Source organism: Alligator mississippiensis, chromosome 8 (genome assembly GCF_030867095.1).
Source record: "Alligator mississippiensis isolate rAllMis1 chromosome 8, rAllMis1, whole genome shotgun sequence".
Classification (NCBI taxonomy): domain Eukaryota; kingdom Metazoa; phylum Chordata; order Crocodylia; family Alligatoridae; genus Alligator; species Alligator mississippiensis.
The window spans coordinates 66965536-66989825 of record NC_081831.1 but is presented as its reverse complement, the minus strand read 5'-3'; the positions used below and the strand labels follow the sequence as shown (position 1 = coordinate 66989825).

The following is a 24290-nucleotide window of genomic DNA, read 5'->3' as shown; positions in this document are numbered from 1 at the left end:
GTCTCTGATTCTAAACTTGTCCAAAAGAAAGCCATAAACATGCCTAAGCAGCCTGACTCCACGCTGATAATTGACAAAGAAATACAAAATGAATAACATGTTAACAGCTTAGGAACTCTAGCAATCTTTCCATAACAGTACACATTGTGTATTTATAGGGTAAAAAAGGAAAGAGATTATTAAATGACCAAATGCTGAACTTCATGAAGGAAACAGGAAGCACAGTGTACCAGACCCATGTGGCAAATTTTCATCTATAGGGTTTTTATTTACTAACATCCAAAAGTTGCCTTCATCCATGCAGCAGCTGAAGAATAAAGAGAGAGATGACTTTGTTGATGACATGCTAAAAATAAAAACAGAGAGCTCACTGTTCAGATAAAAGAACTGGATTTGGTCACTCTATAAGCTGTTTGTTCAGTCACTTCATGCAACATCAGCCTTCCAGGCAGTTGACTCCTGAAAACAGAAAGAAAATGTGTTTTCTGACAAGAAGGGCTGGGAGAGGAATCCAAAGCTAGATAGGAAGAGGCAGGCATGCCAGTTAAGTACACAGCCACAGAGTAATAATTTATTCTTTGCTCTGCTAAAAAAAGTCATTAATTGGGCCCGACTGGCAAGGCTCATATATTTGCTCCATTGCTTCCCTGAAGGCTAGTGAGAAAGGCCATGTGACTCTGCTGTTAGGCATGGCCTCAGAACAAAGGCCATGTTCAAGCAGCCTTGGATTTCAGTAGACAAGGGGCTACTGATGCAGCTCTGCACTGTGATGTGCCTTTCTCTCTCCTGATCTGCCAACGCTTCCTGATTTTTATGGGGTTTGAAATCCAGAATTCCAGGTCAGGACCCGTCTCTTATTACCACCTTCTTGCAATGCTTGGCTCTTGCTATCTCCCCTATTCGGAATGAGAAGAATTTACATTCCCATAATACCTTCTCCTCTGCAGATCACAAGATTTCTTTCTCCCTTTGCACCTCCATTGACATGGAGAGCCCTAGGTGTAAAAACACACAGTGGAGTTCCACTCGGCAAGACTTGGGTCATCATTTATGGAGTCCGTGGCAGCAAGTGGAACACAGCTGGACAAGACCCTACTGACCCTTAGTGACCCACTGAGCAGAGGGCTAAGAGTCAGGGTATAGGACGAAAAAGAGCAACGGCAGGACTGGTGGAGGTATGACTAGAGAGGGAAGTTTTGCAGTTGGGAAGAGGCCCATAGTAGGGAGTAGGTAAAGTAGGAGAAAGCTGGGAATGGGACACTAAGCATGGGTTGATTTCCACCGTGCAAGAACTTACAGACTTAGCAAAAAGATACCAAGAGGCTTCCACACAGGATCTCTGTGTCTTCCAACTAGAAATACCATAAGAATGGCCCATCTCAATTCTGGGCGCTGATGTAATACATCTGATCGTAACTGAGAAATGCACAAAGATGTTGGGGAAAAAATTCAGATTCATAGATTCATAGATGTTAGGGTCAGAAGGGACCTCAATAGATCATTGAGTCCAACCCCCTGTGTAGGGAGGAAAGAGTGCTGGGTTCAGATGACCCCAGCCAGATGCCTATCTAACCTCCTCTTGAAGACCCCCAGGGTAGGGGAGAGCACCACCTCCCTTGGGAGCCCATTCCAGATTTTGGCCACTCTAACTGAAGAAGTTCCTCCTAATGTCCAGTCTAAATCTGCTCTCTGCTAGCTTATGGCCATTATTTCTTGTGACCCCCAGAGGTGCCTTGGTGAGTACAGCCTCACCAATTCCCTTCTGTGCCCCCATGATGAACTTATAGGCAGCCACAAGGTCACCTCTCAACCTTCTCTCGTGGAGGCTGAAGAGGTCCAGGTACCCTAGTCTCTCCTCATAGGGCTTGGCCTGCAGGCCCTTAACCATATGAGTGGCCCTTCTCTGGACCCTTCCAGATTATCCACGTCCCTCTTGAAGTGCGGCGCCCAAAATGCACGCAGTACTCAAACTGTGGTCTGACCAGCGCCCGATAGAGGGGAAGTATCACCTCCTTGGCTCTGTTTGTCATGCATCTGCTGATGCATGATAAAGTGCCATTAGCTTTTCTGATGGCCTCGTCACACTGATGACTCATGTTCATCTTGGAGTCCACTGGGACTCCGAGATCCCTTTCCGCTTCTGTGCTACCGAGCAGGTTATTTCCTAGGCAGTAGGTATGCTGGACATTTTTCCTCCCTAGGTGCAGCACTTTGCATTTCTCCTTGTTAAACTGCATTCTGTTGTTTTCTGCCCATTTGTCCAACCTGTCCAGGTCTGCCTGTAGTTGTTCCCTGCCCTCCGGTGTGTCCACTTCTCCCCACAGTTTTGTACCATCTGCAAACTTGGACAGAGTACACTTCATTCCCTCGTCCAAGTCACTGATGAAGACATTGAAGAGTATAAGTCCAAGGACCAAGCCCCGCAAGACCCCACTGCCCATGTCCTTCCAGGTCAATACCATCCCATCCACCACTCTCTGGGTATGACCCTCTAGCCAATTTGCCATCCACCAAACTGTGTAATCATCCAAGTCACAGCCTCTTAACTTGTTCACCAGTATGGGGTGGGATACCATATTGAAGGCCTTCCTGAAGTCTAAGTAGATGATGTCAACCCCTACTCCTGCGTCCAGGTGTTTTGTAACCTGGTCATAAAAAGAGACTAGATTAGTCAGGCATGATCTACCTGCTACGAACCCATGCTGGTTTCCCCTCAGCATAATTTGTCCTGCCGGGCTCTCGCAAATGTGAGCCTTGATAATTTTTTCAAAGACCTTGCCAAGGGTGGAGGTGAGACTGACTGGCCTATAGTTGCCTGGATCCTCCTTCCTCCCCTTCTTGAAAATAGGAACCACATTGGCCCTTTTCCAGTCCTCTGGGACCTGGCCCATGCTCCACGAGTGTTCAAATATTCTTGCCAGTGGCTGTGCAATGATGTCGGCCAGTGCCTTCAGCACCCTCGGATGGAGCTCACCCGGGCCTGCTGACTTAAACGCATCCAGTCCTTCCAAGTGACTCTGCAACATCTCAGGGTCAACGCTTGGTAGTCTGGTGCCCTGCTGTTGTCTCTCTACAATCCCACTGTGAGACTTGTCTTGCCCCTTGTTTAGGAACACTGAGGCAAAAAACTCATTGAGAAGTTCAGCCTTGTCCTCCCTGTCTGTCACCAATTGCTTTTGCCCATTCAGCAGCAGTTCTATTCCACCCTGGGCCTTTCTTTTACTCCCCTTATATCTGAAAAACAAATTTTTGTTATCCTCAACTTGGGATGCCATCCTCAGCTCCATGGTAGCTTTGGCCTTTCTAACTGCCTCCCTACAACTGCGAGCTGAGAAGGTATACTCCTCTTTAGTAATCTCTCCCTGTTTCCACTACTTATATGCTCCCTTTTTGCCCTTAGGCTGCTCTGAATTTCTCTGGTCAGCCAGGGAAGCCTTATGGCCCCTTTCCCCGCTTTCCTCCGCATTGGAATCATCTCCCTTGGTGCCCGAAGGATCATTTCCTTTAAGGCACAGCCACCCTTCCTGGGATCCCATCTCGCCAAATCTCTTACTCTGCAGTGCGTCATTGACTAAACACCTGACCTCAATGAAGTCAGCCTTCCTAAAGTCTAGCACTTCCACCCTACTAGTTACCTTTCCCACTCGACGCCTAAAGATGAATTCTATTATTTGGTGGTCACCTGTCCCCCAGGTGACCACTGATCTGTAGCCGATTCAGAATCAGCTCCACTGTGGAGTGAAAGTCTGGGCTGTTTCTATGAATTCTTTTATCTTAGGGTCTCAAAGCATTTAACCCCAGTGGCTCAATTATAACTGACAGTACTCTCTTGAGGTAGGCAAGTATCATTATCCTGATTTTACAGATAGGTGCAATGAAATACAGACAGATTAAATGACTTGCTCAGAATCACAGGGCAAATCAAAGGCAGAGCAAAGAGTAGATCTTTTGAGTTACTCATTGTTTTTTAATCCCCCTGTTCTAAAGAATACGCCATGCTCCAGTCAGTTGTATTTTGGTGGAGTTCATTGGCTTCTTGCAGGAAGTGGCACATCTGAAACCGAATGTGTGGGTGGAACAAAGTGTTTTCTCCTGTGACATTATGTGAATGAGACAGAAAAAAATGCTTTTTCTTTAAGACTAACATTGCTAAAGAACTGATATGTGATGTTATGGTGTTCTGCTCACAGCATTTTCCTCTCAAAATGAACTGCTGTCATTATTATTTAATGGCTGTAAATGAGGAGATGGTCCCCTCTGAATACAGGCACAAAGCCATCTGTTAATGGTGAAACACATAAGTAATGCGAGAGGCATAAGAAAGTGACTTAGCTACTTCTGCAGTTAGCACTTCCTTTGACCCACATCTGTTTCTTCTGTGCACTGGACTTTGTGATCTGCTTGGGAGCCTTTCATAGGATGAGGCAGATCTGTGAATATTTAAACAGCTCCTAAAGCTAGGCCTGAAAGGATCCTTGCCAGGAAGTTGGTTTTCTTGGTTTGTAAGAGTTGAGCTCAAACCAAAGTTAGGTCTTGGATCTGCAAAAACCCAAAATTTCAGGGAGACTGTATAGATCAACCCAGTACCGTAGCAAGGAAGTTTGGCACCCAGGGGCAAGCCTGCAGTGACAGCCTGCCCTCGCCCCGCACAGACCTGGGGGCCGCATGCCCCCCCATGCTTGCCCTGGAGTGCATGCAGGAGTGGGAGCCGCCTTCCCGCTGTCCCTGCGCCCCCTCAAAACAAGCTGCTTGCGACTCCATCCTGCGTCCTGCCGCGGCTTGGCAGTGACTGTTGGCGCCCCTTTGCTTCAGCACCCAGGGCGGTCACCTCGCCCGCGCCCCCCCTTGCTGTGTTACTGGATCAAGCCCTTTTCCACCTAGCTTCTCTCCTTCAGTATTTTCATATTTCCTATCCATTCTACCATGGTGCTATTGCATGTGATAAAGTCATGGGCACTGCCTTGCAATTGTAATTAGATTTTAATGTACATGTTGCCATTTGAGACTGCTTTGAGCACTGTCTGTGCTGTGAAGCCAGCCCCCTTTCAGGGAGTCAACTATCACATAGCAATAGTCCTATGAGCTGTTCCTGTGGGCAGAAATCTGCATGGACCCTGCTGGTGTCAACATGGCTCTTTGGAGCCAAAAGGGCCTAGTTCCCAGACTGGTGCTGTGTAGAGGCATCAAGATCATTTCCACCACATAGAAAGGAATATGCCAGGTGTCTGAAGGGTGACTCATCTGTCTGCTCAAGGAGCAGCATTACTTGACACTGAGGGGAAATCTAACCCTTCCAGGATTGTAATGGAGAAGGAGAGAAGAGGGGCAGAGATGCGTGGTGGGAGGATGACAGCGAAGCTGGGAAAAAGCAGGGGCATCTTGCAGGATCCATCAGGAATATGGAGAATTTCAGGAAAAATAGATGGAACATGCCAGCAGAAATATGCACCGATTTTTACATTGAAATTGCTGGCTCTGTTGTTGTGGCTCCCTGCTGATTCTCCTCAGAGGCACAGCCCTGCTGTAGAAATTGTGAATGTTAGTAAATTCTACTTTTTATCTAATTCCTGCCAAATACCGCCCTGTCTGCATGGATTATTTGTCTGTCATGAAGGAAAACAGCCTATTCACATGGAACCCAGTCCATTACCTTGTTGCTAAAAAAGGATTAGCTGTTAATATTCACTGTACATGGTCATCAGTCTTGTTAAGATCACCTGTGAAGCAGCACAGCTGGACCGTAAAACAAGCCTGAATAATGACTTTTAATATCAATGCCTATTTCAACTGATGAAAATGAAAAGGAGTTGCTACGCTCACATGGGATCAGGAATGTATTCCAGCAATGGCCCAGACCCAAACAGACTACAAGAGCTTCTAGAAATTCACCCGAGTCCCTTGGACCTAGGAACTGAATTGAATTTCCTAAGGACAGGAAATTTGGGATTTACCTTATTTCAAAGGAGAGGTTAAAGTGCAAGACTTGGGGTCAGAGAGCCAGGAGCTATCCCTAGCTGTACCCCTGACTTGCTCTCTGATCCTGGAAGATTCAGCCATTTGCTTTTGAAAGGTGCTGAGAATTGGAGAGTCCTGTGGAGCTTGTATGCTCAATCAGCACCTCTGAAAAACAGGGAGCTCGTCTCCTCTCTGACCTTCTGTTTTCCCTGAAAGATGGGGGAATGAGATCAACACACTCCACAGAACATTGCAATGGAAGAGCTTCATTCATTAGTACCCATAAAACATCACTTCTGGCCACTGTCACCCTCTACTTTACACTTGTCAGGAGCGGAGCGAGCGTGGTTCTACTGTGGTGTGAATGAATGCCTGTGCACTGTGAGCAACATTTTGGTGCATGGACACGTGGTGTGTTACAGGTGTAGTGAGGCACTATAATGCTTAAATTATCTATTACAGACAGGGCCAGATACGTTTAATCCATTCACTGTAATGATGAATGCAGACAATCCATCTCCCTACCAGGGGCTGCTGTGAGGAGGACTCTAAAAATCCTGCAAAGAAAGCAAGGAAATCTGTCCCACTTGCTGGTTCACAAATGGACCTGGAAAAGCTGAGAGTTAGCACTGACTGTTTCAGCTGGCCCTGCTTGAAATGCAGAGCTGAGACTCACATTATTCTATGCAATCCCTGTAATCCAGTGCCAATACCATCCCTGGGATTTAAAATACTCCCTCCCTCTTCATAAGTTTATTTATCACAATGACACAAAATTCATACTCCAAGGCTGCTCTGCATGTAGCATCCTGTGTATGACCACTGAATACTTAAAACAGCAACGCAAATGATAAATGCTCCTAAAACACTCAGCAGCTGCATTGACCCAGGCAGACTGGACTCCTGGTTTGTGACCGTCATAGCACCATGCTCGGAGAACCTACATGGGAATTTTGCTGAAGCACCCATTACAAAATCTGTTGCAGCAAATTGAAGGGCCAGGACCTGCTCTCTGACACAGCGTATGACAACAACACTCTTTGTTCACTTCTTTCATAAAAAAGGGCCAGCATCTCTCCATCAGAGCCCTGTCCCTTGTAATGGGCTAAGTTGTGCACCTGTGAGCAAGCACACACTTCAGTCACAAGCATGGCTATGGCACATGCAGACATTCCTGTGCTAACTTTCAACCAGCTGGACCAGGTATTGGATAGAGGTACTCTGGTGACCCAGACACCAGCACAGGCTGCACAAGTCAAGCAGGGACCCTGGGAACTAACTCAGGCCACTAGTTCACACTGAAGACCATGCTACATCCTTGCTACTACTGAAACCCAAGAGAGCTCAACTGAAGCCAGTTTAGGGGTATCCAACTGTATTGCAATCAGCTCTGCAGTGCAGATGGAGCGATATCCTCACATTATGCTGTAGGCATGCCCACAAGCATCTCCACTGTCTACACCTGAGTACAATGCCATGGGTGTATTGTAAGCCACCTAAGGAGATTTTCCAGAAAAAGGTGCGTCTCAGGAGCAGAAGACTCTGGTTTATGCCTCTTCTTAAGCTCGTCACATTCTAATAGGCATCTGTTAAGCACTTCCATAGACAGGAATAATAGAAATTATAGAAATATATGGCTGGAAGGGCTTTCAAGTGATCATCTAGCTCATCCTCCTTCACTGAGGCAGGATAAGGACGTGGACAGATGAATAATACCACTACTTTAAAAGTGGGGGAGATTCACCATTGTTCAGGAGAATCTGTTGTAACCATTTTTGTCAGCCTGCTCCTAGCTTGTGATGAATAAAAATTAAACCAGGACAATTTAGCTCTGAATGAAACAAGGTCAAGTTACCATATTTTAACTTCACTTACAGTAAGATAGGAGTGGACAGATAAAACAGTTGCAATGGATCAGCTAGCAAGCAGTAAGTTCTCTTCCTCTTTGCAAGGTAAATGTTAATCTGCCACACCAAGTATACCTAGGTCATCTCTGATAGCTATTTATGTAACCTGCTCTTAAAGGCTTCTAATGATAAGAATTCGACAACCTCCTTAGGTAGCTTCCTGTAGTGCTTCACTATCCGTATTGGTTAGATAATAAGAGAAAACAAATCTAAATAGGTATCTTCCTTTCTGCAAATTAGGCTGATTTGTTCTTGCCCTACCTTTGGAGGTCGTAGAGAACAACTGATCATTGCCGCCTGTCAAGTCTTCACAGCCTGGAAAATTTTTATGTTCTTACACTTGCTTCTATTTTCTAATATTAAACAAACCCACTTCTTTCAACCTTTCCTCATAGGTCACATTTTCTAAATTGCTTGTCATTCTTGCTGCTTCCCTCTGGACTCTTTCCAATTTGTCTACTTCTTTCTTAAATTCTGGTGCCCAAAACTTAAACGCAGTTCTCCAGTCACCCAGTGCTTAGCGGAGCAGAGTAATTACCTGCCAGCTCTTATATATGATTCTCCTGTTAATGTCTCCCAAAATGACATTGGCCCTTTTTTGCAAGAATATCATGTTTTTCATTCATATTCTGATTGTGGCCAGCTCCCTCACTGCAGTGCAGATGCCAACCTAGTTATTTCCCACTTTGTATATGTGCATTTGGCGTTTCCTTCCTCAGAATAGGATTTTCACTTGTCTTAATTGATTTCCATCTTGTTGAAGTCAGACCATTTTTTCCAATGTAGAAAATCATCTGCATTCTAAACCTGTCCTCCAAAGCCCTTACAACCTGTCCAGCTTCTTTGCCGTCTTCAAATTTGTAAAGTGCATTCTCTATTTCTCATCCAAGTCAATAGTGAAAATATTGCACTGAACTGTGCTCAGGACAGGTTCCTGCAGCACCCTGTTGTATACGTCTTCCCCATTTGACAGAAAACTGTTGATAACTACTCTCTGTGTGTGTCTTTTTCAGTTAGCTATATACACCCACCTAAAAGTAGTGTCATCCATACAACATTTCACTAGTTTGCCTATGTGAATACCACATGGGGCAAAAGTCAAGAAGTATCACATCTACTGTCTACTCCATTCAGTAGACCAGCTCTAGAAAAGGAGGAATTGACTTGACATAATTTATTCTACAAATCCACCTTGGCCATTACATTTTTACCTTATCAGCCTCTAGGCATATACAAATTGCTTAATGATTTTTTTTCCTTAATATTGTTCAGATATTGAAGTCAGGCTGACCAATCTATAATTCCCTTGGTCCTCCTTTTTCCCCGATTGTAAAGGTAAGTACCGCATTGGACTTTTTCCATTCCTCTGGAAGCTCACCCATCTTCCATAGGTTTTTTAATATAATTGCTAATAGGTCAGGCTGGGGTAGGGACACCAGCTCTCACCCATTCTACACCTACCAACATAACTGCCTGGCAAATAAGGAGGTTGTATAGAGCATGCTCCTAAACATAAAGGCAGTAGCTATGCTCCCCAGGCACTTGAGAAGACATTGTGCAGTTCTGCAAAGTAGCCAGCAATAGACTTGTCTCTAGTAACCACAAGCTGAGTCAAAGCTACTAAAATGGGGAACTGGGAAGCCCACATATACTTCCCTCCTTGTGTCCTGCTGTGGAAGGTTTGAAGGTTAAGTGAGTATTGGTAAAATGCCATGAGGATGTAGAAGTACTTAGGTATTACTATGGCCATGTGCAATTAATAATATGAGCAGCTCATGGAGCTAAGCTAATAGTCAAACCATCTGGCCTGGCTTTCTAAGACTGTTCCCAGGGGAAAGATGGAGTTATAGGATGAATACATCCTAGATTTTCCATAAGTCAGCCCAAATTCAGTTAGCTAGAGTATCATGAGACAAACAACTGATTTCTACTTAAGACCATACCTTGTAGACTTCACTCAGGGAAAATCATCTGTTGACTTATAAGGACAGGAGGTTTTGCTGCTTATGGGTGGGGGGAAAAGAAGTTGTGATGACAGAGGAGAAATCAATGCTAGCAGAGTACATGTGCATAGAAAAAGAAACAGCCAGTGATCTCCAATAAGGTGTGCATGTAGTATGAGCAATATTCCCAAACACAGAACAAGGTTCACTCCTTTCCCAATTCAAAATTACAGATCAGCTAAAATGCTCTCAAACCTTCACAGTTGGAGCTTCGACTTCAACTACTGGTTTTGTTCACAGTATTTCAGATGGTTCCAACTGTGTGAATGTCAGAATCCCAGAATCTGCAAATCTCTGTTGAGTGCAAAAAAGAGACACTTCACCTTGGCTCTGAATCTTCCCCACACAGAACCCTATTCAGTAATCACAGGAGATCACTTGAGTTTGAGGCTGGTAGTTTCTGTTGAAGAGTCTCGAAAGGGCTCTGTAGCAGATGAGTAAGGAAACAAGGGGTTTTGAAAGGCACACGCTCTTTCTTTGTTAACTGCATCTATATTGAAAGCAATATTTCAAGATCCAAAAATACAGCATACACATCTTGTTCATAGGATAAAATCCTTGTATGATAGGTCATCCCCTATACTACAGGAACATTCTGTATATGCCTTATCAAGTTTACTGAAACAAGCATGCTGCTTATGGTTTATTAAGTCCAAAATATTATAAGACAAGACTAGGACCATCCAAAGCAAAAAAGTCACCATTGAAATTATAGGTCCAATACAGGAAGCAGGTTTATATAAAACAGGTATGGATGTGAAGTTTCACAGAGGTTACATTTTAAGCAACCCTCCATCCTGCACCCCTAAATGTTCAACAGCTGTTGGAAAATGGCATCAACTGGCAAAAATCATGTATTCCTCCAAGAAGATTTGAGCTTGCACTCCTGTTGGTAAGCATGATTCTTTTTATTTTGGCCAGCTCAAGAAAGACAATAAGGAAGAAGCCTTACATGTATCTTAGTGACTTAGGGGCCATTCAACCAGCCAAGCATTTACCAGCCTCAGCTGGAAAATCGCAGCATTTTCTAAAATGCATTTATCTTTATTATACCCTACCAGAGAGAAAACAAGAAATATGGGACTGGCCATCTAGCAAGCAGTGGTGCTGCTCTGCAAGGGGACAGACAATTTACTGCAGCATCATCAAAGGAAAAATAACTGGAGCAGAGAAGAGCAGATCTACTGATAGGGAGATAGGGCATTTCATTTCAGCTGTGCCTGCCAGCAGTGTTTGTGTCAGGGGTCTCAGCATTTCAATTATACACTTGCCTTTTTCCAGGGGCTCATAACTCAGCTGTAAAAATTCATTCCTAGCTAAGCAAGACCTATATGCTTTCACCTGAGAGGCTATCTGCTTGGGATCGGTGGGGTAAGTGAACATGGTTTGTTTATAAAGAATTTTTCAGAAAAAAATCCAGTGCACAAATTTGGGTTCAATCTCTCTCTATAGAGTCCCATTCCTTCAGACTCAGTTTGTCCATGCTGCAGGGTTATGGGGGGATTCAGTGTCCATGGTGTAGGCTGTGTGACTGCCAGGCTTGCTATCTGGGATAATAATGCAATAAAAAGGAAAGAGGAAACCAAATCAGAAAGGAATCCTTTTGAAAGGCTTGACTTAGCTTTTTGAGAGGGGAAGGTAATTTTTTCTTAGCGTTTGTCAGTTCTGGAAACTGAAACTCCAGAAGAATGGATACAATGCAGGCAGTGAAGCCATCCCCCAAGCCCACGGTGTCCTACACTTGTGTCTCACATGCTATCTGTACCAGTAGATGAGGCATTCAGTTCTTGTGGCCCAGTTCAAGCCTTGGACAATCCATTCCGGCTTCCATTACGTAGTAGACACTGCCCCCCGCCCCTCCAGTCTTATTCTTTCTAGTAGATGCAGGTCTAGTAGAAACTAGTCTGAGAAGCAAAGTTCATTTTGGGAATCATTCTTCAATGGAAATGGCTTTCTCTATTGATGTGCAACCCTCCATGGACACAGAGAAGGCAAGAAAGGGTAGGTGGGTATGTGTGTGTGTGTGCACACGCATATGTATGCACACACTTGCATGTATGAACACAAGGGATGCTTATAAATAATTTACTATATGAGCACAAAAGCTATGCACTATAGCTGGAAGAGTAAAGGAGGAAGAGCTCCTTCCATGTCCTGCTGATTTATTCCCTTTCCCCTCTATCACATGTGCTGAGACGCAGGATGGAGCCCACTCTTCTAATCGTCACGTTAAAAATTACCACTCCTCCATTGCCCTCTGCGACTCAGTGGACACCACCTGCCCACTAAAGAAAGTGGTCTGTCTTATTATAAGCTTGCTTATGCTTACCAGATTGCTCTCTCCCACCTGAATGTGTCCCTTGTCCCTTTCCTGAGGAGGGAAACATCTTCTCCCACTGCAGTGAAATGGCTGGTGAGTGCAATGTGCAGCTGGCAGAATTGTGCCTCAGCACTGTGGTCATAAAAGGCAAATGGGAGACAGAAAATGTTATTACAAAATAAAACAAAGAAAATCTTACTGTCTTACTTCCCTCCAAGAACCGTGCCTCTCTACCAGCCTCTTAAACCACACCTACCCAGTTAAATAGATTTATCCTAATATGTTTTTGACCCTGATAGTAAATGCAAAGGGGTCACAAGTATTCGGGGATTTAAATAATTGGCTGCTGCTCTGCACCTGATTGAGGCACATTGGTCTAATGGTTTAATGAGTAGACTGAGGTTCCTGGGATGTCATCTTGACTGCCACTAATTTGTTCTGTAACCCTGGGTAGGTCACTTAGACCTCTCTGTGTTTTGAGTCCCACTTCAGTAAAGTGGTGAAAATAACATTGCTCTGCCTCAGCTGTGGTGCTTAATGCACTCTGTGCAATGCTTTATAGTTCTCAGGTGGGAGACTCTACTACATGTGAATTATGGCTTCATAACCACAGGTGAAGCTTTGCCTTGTCTCACAGAAAAGAGCCAATACAGTGCCTTTTGATCCGAAGCTTAGGAGCAACATTTCTAATTCCATTTCACGAGACATCAAAGCCATTGATGCCAATAAGCAATCCTTACATACAATCACAATGGTCTCCTCCTATAAAAGATGCTTTTATTCCAGAGACAGAAGGAATTGTTTAGGCTATTGCTCATTAAGGCTGCAGTGAGGTTTTTCTAGCAAACACACCATTAGGTGTTAAATAAAGCCCTATGCACTCTCCAGAGACTATGGAAAAGTTAACTGATTTTTCCTCCAGGGTTAAGCTTTACTTCATGTCTGGCTGCTGCGTACAAAGCGGAGTCCATTTGCAGCCCATTAGCTCTAAAGGGTTAAAGAAAGGCTTGTACAAACTTTGCTTGTAGTGTAGCTTGCAGCCTCTGCTTTCCCTCTCTCCTCTTTCTCCCCTGATGAGGTACAGTAGTGCTGGAGGAGAGCTACCTTGCCTTCTACAATCTAACTGTTGCCTACAGCAGCCAAAAGAGGGAACTGGCTGGCTCAGACTGCTTCTATTCAAGTGCTTGAATAGAAGACTTTCCCCTCCTCTCTCTTGTTGCACGTGAAGGACGAATATCAGCATTTATGTTCTTAAATCAGGCTGTCAGTTGGCATCTCAAGAGCTGGAATACGAGCCAACCCTGACTACTGTGTTGCAAAACCTTCAGTTCAAGAGCAAAGAAGAAAGTGCACTTATGCTTTTTGGGAAGAAAGAAAATATCTTGGCTCTAGAGACAACAAATTTTTCTTCAAAAACCGGTTTATCCAAAGGGAGATGTTCCTAGACAAATCATCGGCAAGTTCATCATCTGAACCAGATACTTTCATGCTTAGCCCCAACAATCCTGCTTGCTTTGAAAGGTAATTATTTTTTTAAAAATTCTCATCTATTATCATGCATGCTGGTACAGCTGAGGCTCTGACATGTTATTTTACACCTTGCTGAGAAAACAAAAATATACCATCTGCCTCTGAAAAATGAAACCACTTTTAAATCCCTACTGGAGAAAAGGCAAGACAGAGGTGGCATTGATATTTTAAATGCTTTTTGTACTTATTCAATATTGATTATTTTTTTTAAAGTACAATCTATCTATAATGCATACTATAGTGCTTGTGTTCGATACCAGATCTTTTTGTAGTGGCCAGCCAAGCAAATGAAGGTTGAACTACTAGATTAAGAAAACCCACATGCAAGTGGCTTCAGATTACCCCTCTTGCTACAATAATCATTCTGATTATTTCTAAAACTAGCAGAAAGAGCTGAGAATAGTATTAGGTGGAACTGCAAGAACAGCTCCCCAAGGCTGCCCTCAATTTCACTGATGCTTCGTTAAGTCTTAAAACTTCCTGATTACAGAAAATAAAGGGGAGCATCTAGCTGGCTAAGAGCATTTTCTGCAGCTGTAGATAAGTCTCATCCTACCCATATTTACTACCTTGCTCTACAGATTTCCAATCAATTTCTATTCCTGTAATACGCTGTAAGGTATGGAGTGGGTTAGTGCTGGGATATTATTACAAACTGGCCAAACACTAAGTTGCCAAGAGCTCTCAACTCCTTTTGGCTCCACCTTTGTGGGGGGTATGAGGTCACCTCCTTTCAGGACGTGGCCCACCGTTCTCTCTCTCTGTTACATACTTTGAGGGCACGATCACCTGATGATATTTTGTATTAAGCCACCATTTCTGGTACTACTATTATTTTGTAGACTAGGTAACTAGCTTAATTTTAATCCTCTCTCAAAACTAAATTATCGCATTTTAATAAAAGTCTCTGGAACCAAGTTTTCACCCACTAAAGTCAATGGCAGCCAAGAGTACTCCATGTCTCTTAGGACTGGACTGGACTGTCCCAGTAATGAAGAGACTGTTAAGAAGTAAGTTTTGATGAGCAATTCAGATCTTAGGGAATTTGGTTTCTATTTCCATTTAATAAACATCTACTGAATATTTTTGATTAAATTGGATGCTCCTGGTAGACAGAGAGACTTTCTTATTCCGAGTCAAACAGTTGCAATCTTAACTTGCGTTATAAATTGGTTTTGTGAAACATCTTTCCTTATCAGATTGGCTTACCTGCTTTTACATGCCTTCAGCCTCCACTGCTAGGTAGCAGGATGAAGGGTTGTGGAAAACAGCTTGAAATATTGTACCATCAACTTCTGTGAAAATAAAGGAAACTTTGCAAAAGTCAAGTGACTGGTCATTTGTCCAAAGAGACAATGACAACAGAATTTCAAATTCCAATATTTAAATCTGAAATTCTTTTTGGGGGGGATGATGGTAAAGGCATTGTCTCTGGAAAGAGTAGAGTTAATTTCTCAGCTTTCAACAGTTCAAATGAAAAAACTGAAGTCCCTTGGTTGTTACCAACAATTCTGTATTAAAACATTTCAAGAAATAAAATCCAGGCTAAATCTCCACTATTAATAATCTCCAATGTTAATCTCTCCCTTTTATTAATAACTGCCCAGTAAAAGTTCATTAATTTAAGGTCTTGGTTTGTAATTAATTATTGTGCCCTAAATTCCAGATTAATGTCCTTAGCCTCAGACAGCCTAATTTCTAAGTATGTAAAGCCATTAGCCACTCTTGTCCTTAGGGACACAAGCAGGCTCTGGATTTCTCCACTTGCTAAGTTATCAGCAGAAATGGGGCAAGGGCAATGTTCTGTGCGTTACTCAAAGAATGTGTTAGACTGCATATTGATCGCACTTCATTACAGGCAGAGAAGTCATATCGAACTAAAGTGGGTATAAATGGACAAGCCCCTTCCATGTCTTATATTTCTTACCAGGCCAATGCAGTGAAACTATTTGTTATATGGATCCTTCCCTGCTAGTCTTCTCCCTAAGGCCAGCTACAAATTCATTTATGCTATCCCTTCTCAGCTGTCTCCTCTTTTTTTCTTTTTCTCCTATTAAGGACTCATAGGAGGCATATCCCACTAGGACAGAAAGTAAATTAAGAATGGAAAAAGTGCAGCGCTTTAGTAATGCGAGGACTTTTGTTTTCAAGGGCAGCTTTTCATAATGAATAGGTAATTAATGCCAAATTTCCAAAGACACCCATAACTTGGTGCCTCAGATCTCTAGTTCTCAACTTAAAACACTAAAAAAGGACCCGATATCCAAACAGGGCTAGGCACATGCCCCTATAGAAACCAAACATCTCTAAGCTACCTCCGTTTGGGCCCCAAAAATAGAGACACCCAGAAATCACTCGTAGTTGGAAATGATGAAACATGGAAATCCAAGGATATTTTGTTTGGTTCTGTAGAAGTGTGTTTATGTAAATTTTGGGGGGTTTTGGCTTGGAGAAAGCAATGGGAGAGGGCTGTGGTAGAGACGAAATGACAGAGGCTTTTTGAAGCTCTGAGAGACGGATTCCTCCTAATCTGTTTGAGGTCAATTTAGCACTTTGATTTTAACCTTCTGCTCCCAGGAAGATAAGTGATTATTTGCTGATAACTCACCTTATTATAAAATCACAGTCATTAAAGGCACACTGTCTTTCTAACAGCCAATCCATGTCTTTCCTTATTCCTTAGGAATCTGGCAGGTTAGCTACAAAAAATCACTTGACATAAAATGTGACAGTCTGTGAAGTAAATAACTTACATTAATTACTTGGGCAAAACTAGCTGCTTCTGTCTTGGCAATCCCGATGTCTTATGTTACTGATGGGAGTTTTGAGGGAGATTTGCAAAAGCATTGAAGGGATTGAGGAGTTAGGAGTCCTGCTGAACTTTAATAGGACTTGCATCACTTTTATGTGCTTTTCATTTCCAATACTCCCCTTTTACTCACTGTCCTGTAGGAATCCAAAATACTAGGGAATCTGTTTCACACATTCAATGCAACTCTTACTAAGCGCAGTTAAAATGCAAACAAATACACCTTCAAGCAGTTTAGCATGTATTAAGTGCCCTCACGGCATTGCAAAGTTGTTCCCTTTCAGACGAGGGTCATCTCCTAACACATAATAACGTGAATACATCACAGCACCCCAGCAACTTCCAACTTTTGCAAGTCAATATGTGACAAGGCCCTTAATTCTTGAGGCTCAGTAGTGATCCTGCTCCCATCGGGTTAACTGAGAAACAGCACTCCCTGGGCAAGGGGAAATTGTGCTACAGAAACATTACCACTGACACTTGAGTTTCGAGTGTATAGGCTGCCAAATACAAATCACCCAGGAACAACAGGCTTACTCCCCAGGCTAACTGGAAACTTGGTTTTATTCCACGTTTTCTTTCCGTTAATTCATGTGGCTTTTGTAGGAGGCTGACTTATTTGCAGCCCTTAGAGCTAATGGGCTGGCAGGGGTTAGACCAGCAACTCGGACTATGATACCTCCTGCCAGTGTACCTCCCTCCACGGCAGGGCACAGAGCAGCACCGTTTTACATCTATAACACAGACTCCTGCGGACCACACCAGCAGCACAGCCCAGTTTGGCCACAGTACTATCAGGTACAAGCTGCCCGATATTCCTTAATTTATGTTGTCATTTTATTACTGTTTGAAACTAAGGGGTATTCCAGCAACCCCCGGAAGTGAGGTAAAGGCAGTTATGCCAGCATCAGCCCCCTCCCCCCTCCCAAAAATACAGGGTCAGGGGAATGTAGCCACTCTGCCTCCATTCTTCCACGTAGTCTTCAGCCACGTAGATGGCTACAGCTTGAAATAGAGTTCGCCCCCTACCCCCATAGTAACAGAGTCCCTTGGTGAGAATCCAACAGGAACACGAAACAACGGGTATTCATTCAGCCCCCTCCCTCCGCACCCAGCCACAGGCTCTCATCAAACTGCCAGGCCAGGCCAGGCCTGGTCTCTCTTATCAAAATACCAGGTTGGAAGTTGCCCAAACAATTCCTGGCCCCAACCAAGCTTCTTCCCTGGCCACCAGAAACCACCTAGTAGTTCATCTATCAACTGCTTATAATTGCTAGGTTCCCTCCTTCTTCCCATTTCCCAGACCTAAGAGCCAGCCCAGATGTAGCAAGGCAGGACTAAACCTAGGGGTGTCCTTTAACCCCTCTTTGGTCAGCATGGGGTTTGCACCCCATGACAAGCACTTTCAGAGGACGTGTTACAGAATGAACCCTTGGGCCAGTTTGGCAGTAGCACCGAGAGGACCTCTAGGGAATTAAAATGTACTGCTCTTCCTTCAGAAGAGCATAGGGTACCAGCTTATGCACAGAACTGGTTGAAAGCTTTTAAGCAGAACCACTTTCTGGCAGAAAATGCCATTTGGTCAAAACCAAGGTGTTTTGCAAGAACAGGTCAATTTTGGTGAAATTTCCAATGGAAAAGGACTGAATCAAATTGTTTAGACTTCCTGTTTCATTTCATTTGGTCTTTTACGCTCTATTGCAGTGTCCATTATGTGGCAAATACTTCACATTATGTTATAATCCTTCAACATTATCCAAGCAAAACATTTTTACTTCTTCAACATGAAACCTTTGGACATTTCTGAATCAATTTTATTTCTGAATTTCTGTTCTGTGAGCAATTTCGACATGTTGACTCTCTGTTCCAGTTCAGGACAAGAGCTAATTTGGAAATGCCAAGATCTGCATGGGACAGAAATGATTGGAAATGGTATTTCTATGCAAGGGAAATAAATGCAGGTGCACACACAGGCACAGTTCCTACCTATAGTCTCAGCTAAGTACCTGGTACCTGTGATCTTAGCTAAGATGAGATTTGCAGGGCTCTATACATAGGAAGTTAGTAGGATTTTGCAGGCACTTCTCCATCCACAAGACTCCATCCATAAGCCTGAATGCTGGACTAGGAATTCTTTGTGAAATAAGCAGGGTAATAGTATCCTTCCTCTAAAGGTATAATGCACTTTTATTTACACATAATGTTTTTCCTAATCTCCGGATACTTTACGGGATCACATCAATTGATTCACTTAATCGGTTCTTTACAATTCCTAAATAAATTCCTGGCAAATGCAGGAATCAGCACTCTAAACACAGAACAGAACAGACATCAGTTTCAAGTCATCTTTTATCTCTGTTACTCTACAAGCTCTGTTTAACAATTGTTTTTACTCTCTCCTCTCACTGTTTTTTCCTTTTAGGAAGGCTGATCTCTGGCTGGCCCTAATGAAAGAATCATTTGAAGGCGGGAAGTAGAAAAGACCTGATATTCTTTAAACTTTGTTTAAATCTACTCATTGATGCTCCTAACTAGGAAGAGCAGAGATCATCAATCAGATAAGCAGAGATAAAACAATCCTACCATACTGCTTAAGGATAAATCATCTGCAGTGTGATCAGTTGACAGAAAGTTCACTTTCTTTGCTGAGAAAGTAAACCCTGGAAAGAACAAAGCCTTACAACAGCTCGGATGTCAGTCCTAGAAGACGACTGAAGCATTATATCCCCTGGAGAGATTTGGGCAAAATAAAAACCCCGTGGTAACATGAAACGTGAGATTTGAATTTTTTTTTTTTGTCATTGTAACTAATAGGACATGTGAGAAATGACTCCCAAAGGCTCTTCTAGGGCAATCTGCTTAGCTCAGTGGGCTGGCGTTCTCAGCACCAACATCGATATCCCTCTTCTTTCTGCAGAGCACTGGTGAGAACCTATCCATCCTTCAGGTGTAAGTGCCCTCTCTGCATAGCCCTGCATGAGCTTGGTGAAGAAAGACAACATGTTTACTGGTGAATAGAGAAAATGGACAAAACCTGACAGTGAGCAATGACTGAGATTTATTTTAAATACCGTGGGAATCTAACTGGCCGCTCCCACTTCCCAACTCTGGCTACAGAAGTAGATACGACCACAGACAAATATTCCAACCTGTACATGTATGTGGGTTTGTTCCTCACGCTCCTAGCCATTCTTCTCATCCTGCTCTTCACCATGCTGTTACGCTTGAAACATGTTATCTCCCCAATCACTACTTCTCCAGAAAGCACAGAGAACGTCCAGCAGTTCACAGATGTGGAGATGCATGGCAGGATTCCTAGCACGTAATGCACCAGAAGGAAAAATGCTGGAAGAAAGAATTCTTCAGGTCAAGAATCCCTTCCTTTTGGTCAAATGTACAGAATGGGGAATGGCAAGCTTTGTCTGCCCGTGGTTGGGTATCCAAGAGGACTGCAAGCAACATGTTTTGAAAGGTTTCATTTCAGTGAGGACAGAGGAAGACACCTGTCCTAAAGAAAATCAGAAACATAAAAGCCCACTTGCTGTCAGGAAAGAGTCAGATCCCTCCAAACAGCCTTGCAGCAAATATTTAAAGCTACCATAATAACAGTCAAAAACCAAAGAGAAACTTGAAAGAATGTTTTCCGAAAGATATATCCATTGAGCTATCTTCCCATCTATTATAGAAACACATTTCTTGTATGTAAAAAGAGAGGACACAACAACATTTTTTGTGACACAAACTTACTGAGTCCACAAGGCACATACAAAATTGAGCAGTGGCTTCTGAATCCCCAGACTTCCATCCTATGCCAGAAGGAAAAGCTTTCCAGAAGAAAAGTGTTTTTTTTCTACTCAGCATAGCAGATTTGCAAAATGCAGCTTCAGAACTATATAAATGTTCTTATAAATGGAATATGCATCACATATTGGGGATGTTAATTACTTTGAAACATTAAAAATCAAATGGTGGATGGTGCATGCAAACTATCAAAAGAAGAATGTTGATTAAAAATGAAAGAAACTAAAGGTAAAATGGTATTTGCACAAAACAAGCAGTACTTGAAAGGAAAACTCAGGGGACAGGTTGCCTCTACATCCCTGTCCTTCCTTTCCAGGAATTGAGTTGCCTGCAAATTATGCTTATTTCTTTCAACCTTCCAGTATCACTCAATGATTAAATGCTAGTTAACATTTGTGAATTAATTTAATATTGTTGATCTTACTAGGCCCAAACTTAGCACAACCTTTTCCATGTTGGGTTATCCTCCGAATGCTTCTCCTCCTCCCCTGCAACAAAGACAGTGGAAAAAATGCCAGCACCTGGCACTGCAATAATAAATCAGCACACGTAGCTTTGTACTTTAGAGTTATCCTAAATAACTAAATAGTTTACATGGAACTTTAAAGAAAAGCCTGTGAGCACCATAAAACAGGTTTGAGTTTCAAGATCTCAGCAGACCAGTTGGAAAAGAAAGAAAAAACTATATTAAAAGTATGAAATGATACACTGGCAAAGTCCTTCTAGTCTCTTTATATTTAAATGTACACTACCCTCTGTTAAATAAACAGAGACTTTCTTCATGTGGATCAGAATAATGAGCATCCAATATGACATGCTAATAATGTTGGTGATGTTGGCACCACTATCCCTTGCAAGAAGCCTTTAGCTAGAGATAATCTCAAATTCATCTGTACAGGTCATGGATTTTAACTAGCATAGTTTTTGCTCTAGTCTAAATCTAGCCTAGTGATAAAGCTCCCTGGTGCTTTCCACTTTTATAGGCAATCATTTGCCAATTCCCCTCTCTCTAAGGGCCTAGAAAGTACAAACTCCCCACACACAAACAGTGCTAAAATTAGAAATGACACTGACTCCATAGTCCTGTGGTAATAACAAGAACTGGTTCTTCCAGGGCTTCAGAAACTGCGGTATCTTTATTTACGTTCTGAGATCTATTGGGCTGTTTTGGACTGGGTGTTTGGCTCCTTCATCTGTTGTGATAGGAAAAAATGGTGCACTATATCTACACTGGACATGTCTGCCTTCCTTCAAGGACTAGTGTTGTTTGCCACTGCTGTTCTTACTAGAATATTGTTTAAAGATCACTTCTGCATATTGAATGGTATCATGCTCAATATGGCTTCTTGTATATACAAAGTACCCCAAGAAAGGCAAAGTCAACATGCAAAACACCTAGTGGAGTGGCTGCATGAGCAAATCCAACAGTTAATATGCTTTCAGCAATAACACCTATCCAGCCCTGGGCATTAGAACACACTTACCTGGAAGCTGATGGTAGTCCAGGCTGTCCTTAACCCCTGTGCCAAGGGGTCATCACTTGACTATCTAAGATGTCAGTTTTATTTTTCCTCTGAGGAATGGCATCTCTAGCAGTGCAGCATTAGCCTGATGTGCCAAGGAGCCCAGGTTCTGCTTGCTGTGGGATTTAATCTTGCCATGCCATACTGCCACCAAGTCATACTGCCATGGACATCTAAAAAGGATATGCAACATAAGTTTACCTGATACAATTCTTTTTGTTTAGCAACAAGAGCACATAATAATGCAAGTTAAAGTATATATTTATCTAGCACAATCTTAACTTCATTGCCATCTTTTCTATGGCGTTTCTTGTAACCCTTGTAATGATTGCTAATCTAAAACAGGAAGAGAACAATTAAGACATGACAACTGCACATGGAGGGAATGTTCTACCTCCAGAGACCCAGGATCGAACTGCAGGTTTTGCTAAATGGTCTACATGCCATCAGGCGTAAAGCAAGATGACAGAATCAGACGCTAGTTTGGGACCCCACCCTGACTACCCCGAGCTCAGTAGCAATGTTCTCAAGGGTGGGCGGCAGGATTGGGCTTCTGCTTTTTCTGTTAAAGTTCCTTTAAAGTTCCAATAAGCGTTAACAAGAGTTCCTTAATTGTTGAAAAATAAATTTCATAAATATAATGTACATAAAGGATTGATCCATTTTATATGAGATTATAGTTATATTATATCATAGAATATATTTGGGCAGATACTATATTTCTAAATAACACTGCCAGAAAAGGCAGCCTTTACTACCAACAGATATCTTTACTCTTCCAGTGTTTTGTGTCTCCGTTTCAAGCAGAACATAGCTCAGTATACCATATACCCTGGTATGGTCCCTCGACAGGATATTTACAACAAGAGCTATACGTATTTTTGTTAGAAAGAATATATTCACAGTATGTGTACTAGTTGTCTTTACACAGCTAGCAATTTTAAAGTTGGCTTTTCTCATTAAAAATGTTCTCCCATTTTGAGTCTTTTGGATTTTTTTTATTCCCACTTGTAATTTTCAAGAGCACAGGATGCCTAGGGAACAAGACTGCTGAAACTGCTGTCACGATTGTAATTAAGTTGACAGAACTGGATGGACTTTGGCATTATTTTGGTAATGTTGAATGATAACTGTAGTTGAAGCATGGAGTCGCGGGCGCTGTAATGCTGTGGGTGTAGTTTCATCATCCTCCCATCTCCCCAAATTGGTGTGCTTCCCACTTGTCCATCTGCTAAAACAGTTTTTCTAAACATAAAGAGAAATAGTATAAAACCATTGTGAATCATCTGGTGGCTTTGTATTATTGCCATCATACACCTACGGCCAGATTCTGCCTCACGTGGAGTAAAGTAATAGCTTCCAGTGCTCCCACTGATTTCAGTTGAATCACTGGGAGGAATGTACTACTGGAAGAGGAAGGTATGATGCCGCGAAAGCACAGCTGTGAACCCATGCAATTAAGTAAGGGTACACCATGAGCCCTCTTAATTCTCTGTGGTGATACCACTATCACCAGAGCTGGGGCAGATCACTTCCACCCTAGCCCCAGGAGGACATTGGAATGAGGCTTTAACTAATAGAGGCATAATCCTGGGACAAGGCAGCTCCATGCGTCTCTACCTATTTCCCCTTCTGCGCGAGTCATTGCAATGGTGGAGTCCAGCCCAGCATCAGTCACACTACCCGAATCTAGTCCACAGTCATCAGGAGACAGAAGCTGTCACTATTGTCCCTAATGCCCCCAAGCATATTTATTCTAATACAGTGGCAAGATTTGTCTTCCCAGTCCCCTTAAAACTGGGCATAAGCAATAATCCTTACCTTTCTGTGGGCTTCATTCTTCGCTTGTCCAATCTGCATGATTTTTGTTAACATTCACAATAGTGCTGCATTAATAAACCCTTGAGTGTGAGCGGAAGGGGTTGTTTAAAGAATATGAATTGGATAAACACACATTTTTACATCATCCCAGGGCTCCAGCAGTGAATTTAACTTTGCAACAGCAAACCTCAGCAGAGGGGGATCCATGTCAAGAAACTTTCTTGTTTATAGCTGGAAGAGGGACCAAAAATACATTTTCTCCCATCTCTGGTTGAAAGCCACAAGACATGTGAAGTCATGTTAGTTGGTTTCATTGACCCTATAAGACCTTGATTTACTCTTAGGCCTTATCTTCACTAGGGGAAAATGCGCCTTTACCTCATAGGAGCTACCAAGTGTTAACTAACATGGTACAACTCTAGTGAAAGTAGGACAGTTGCAGTTTTAACACAGGTGAAGTTAAACTCTAGGCTCCCTTTTACTCTTTACCTCAACCTTTAACTATAAATATTATAAACTGGCCTGTTTTAAGATTTTGCATTGCATTAATTAACTGATGGAAGCTAACATGCTAACAGTCTAACTTTCCCCACTGAATACTGTAGACTCTGGATACTTCAT

The 24290-nt window shown here is 42.7% G+C and overlaps 1 protein-coding gene and 2 long non-coding RNA genes across 3 annotated transcripts in view; 1 reads left to right on the top strand and 2 right to left on the bottom strand.

Annotated features, from left to right (window-relative positions):
- Positions 1-265: 265 nt before the first annotated feature.
- On the bottom strand, positions 266-16390 carry LOC132252167 (uncharacterized). Its single transcript, XR_009463997.1, has 3 exons — positions 14925-16390; positions 12195-12317; positions 266-459 (listed from the first exon to the last, which is right to left on the bottom strand). It is a non-coding gene; the product is annotated as an uncharacterized LOC132252167 (long non-coding RNA).
- On the top strand, positions 13009-22824 carry SERTM2 (serine rich and transmembrane domain containing 2). Its single transcript, XM_059732811.1, has 2 exons — positions 13009-13706; positions 18947-22824. Exon 2 carries the CDS (start codon positions 19572-19574, stop codon positions 19848-19850), a length of 279 nt encoding a protein of 92 aa, XP_059588794.1. The 5' UTR covers positions 13009-13706; positions 18947-19571; the 3' UTR covers positions 19851-22824.
- Positions 20751-24290, bottom strand: part of LOC132252166 (uncharacterized) — a 53381-nt gene continuing 49841 nt past the window's right edge. The window contains exons 3-4 of the long non-coding RNA XR_009463996.1: positions 21810-22021; positions 20751-20813 (exon numbers count right to left, since the gene is read on the bottom strand). This is a non-coding gene — a long non-coding RNA (uncharacterized LOC132252166). The remainder of the gene's footprint in view (positions 20814-21809; positions 22022-24290) is intronic.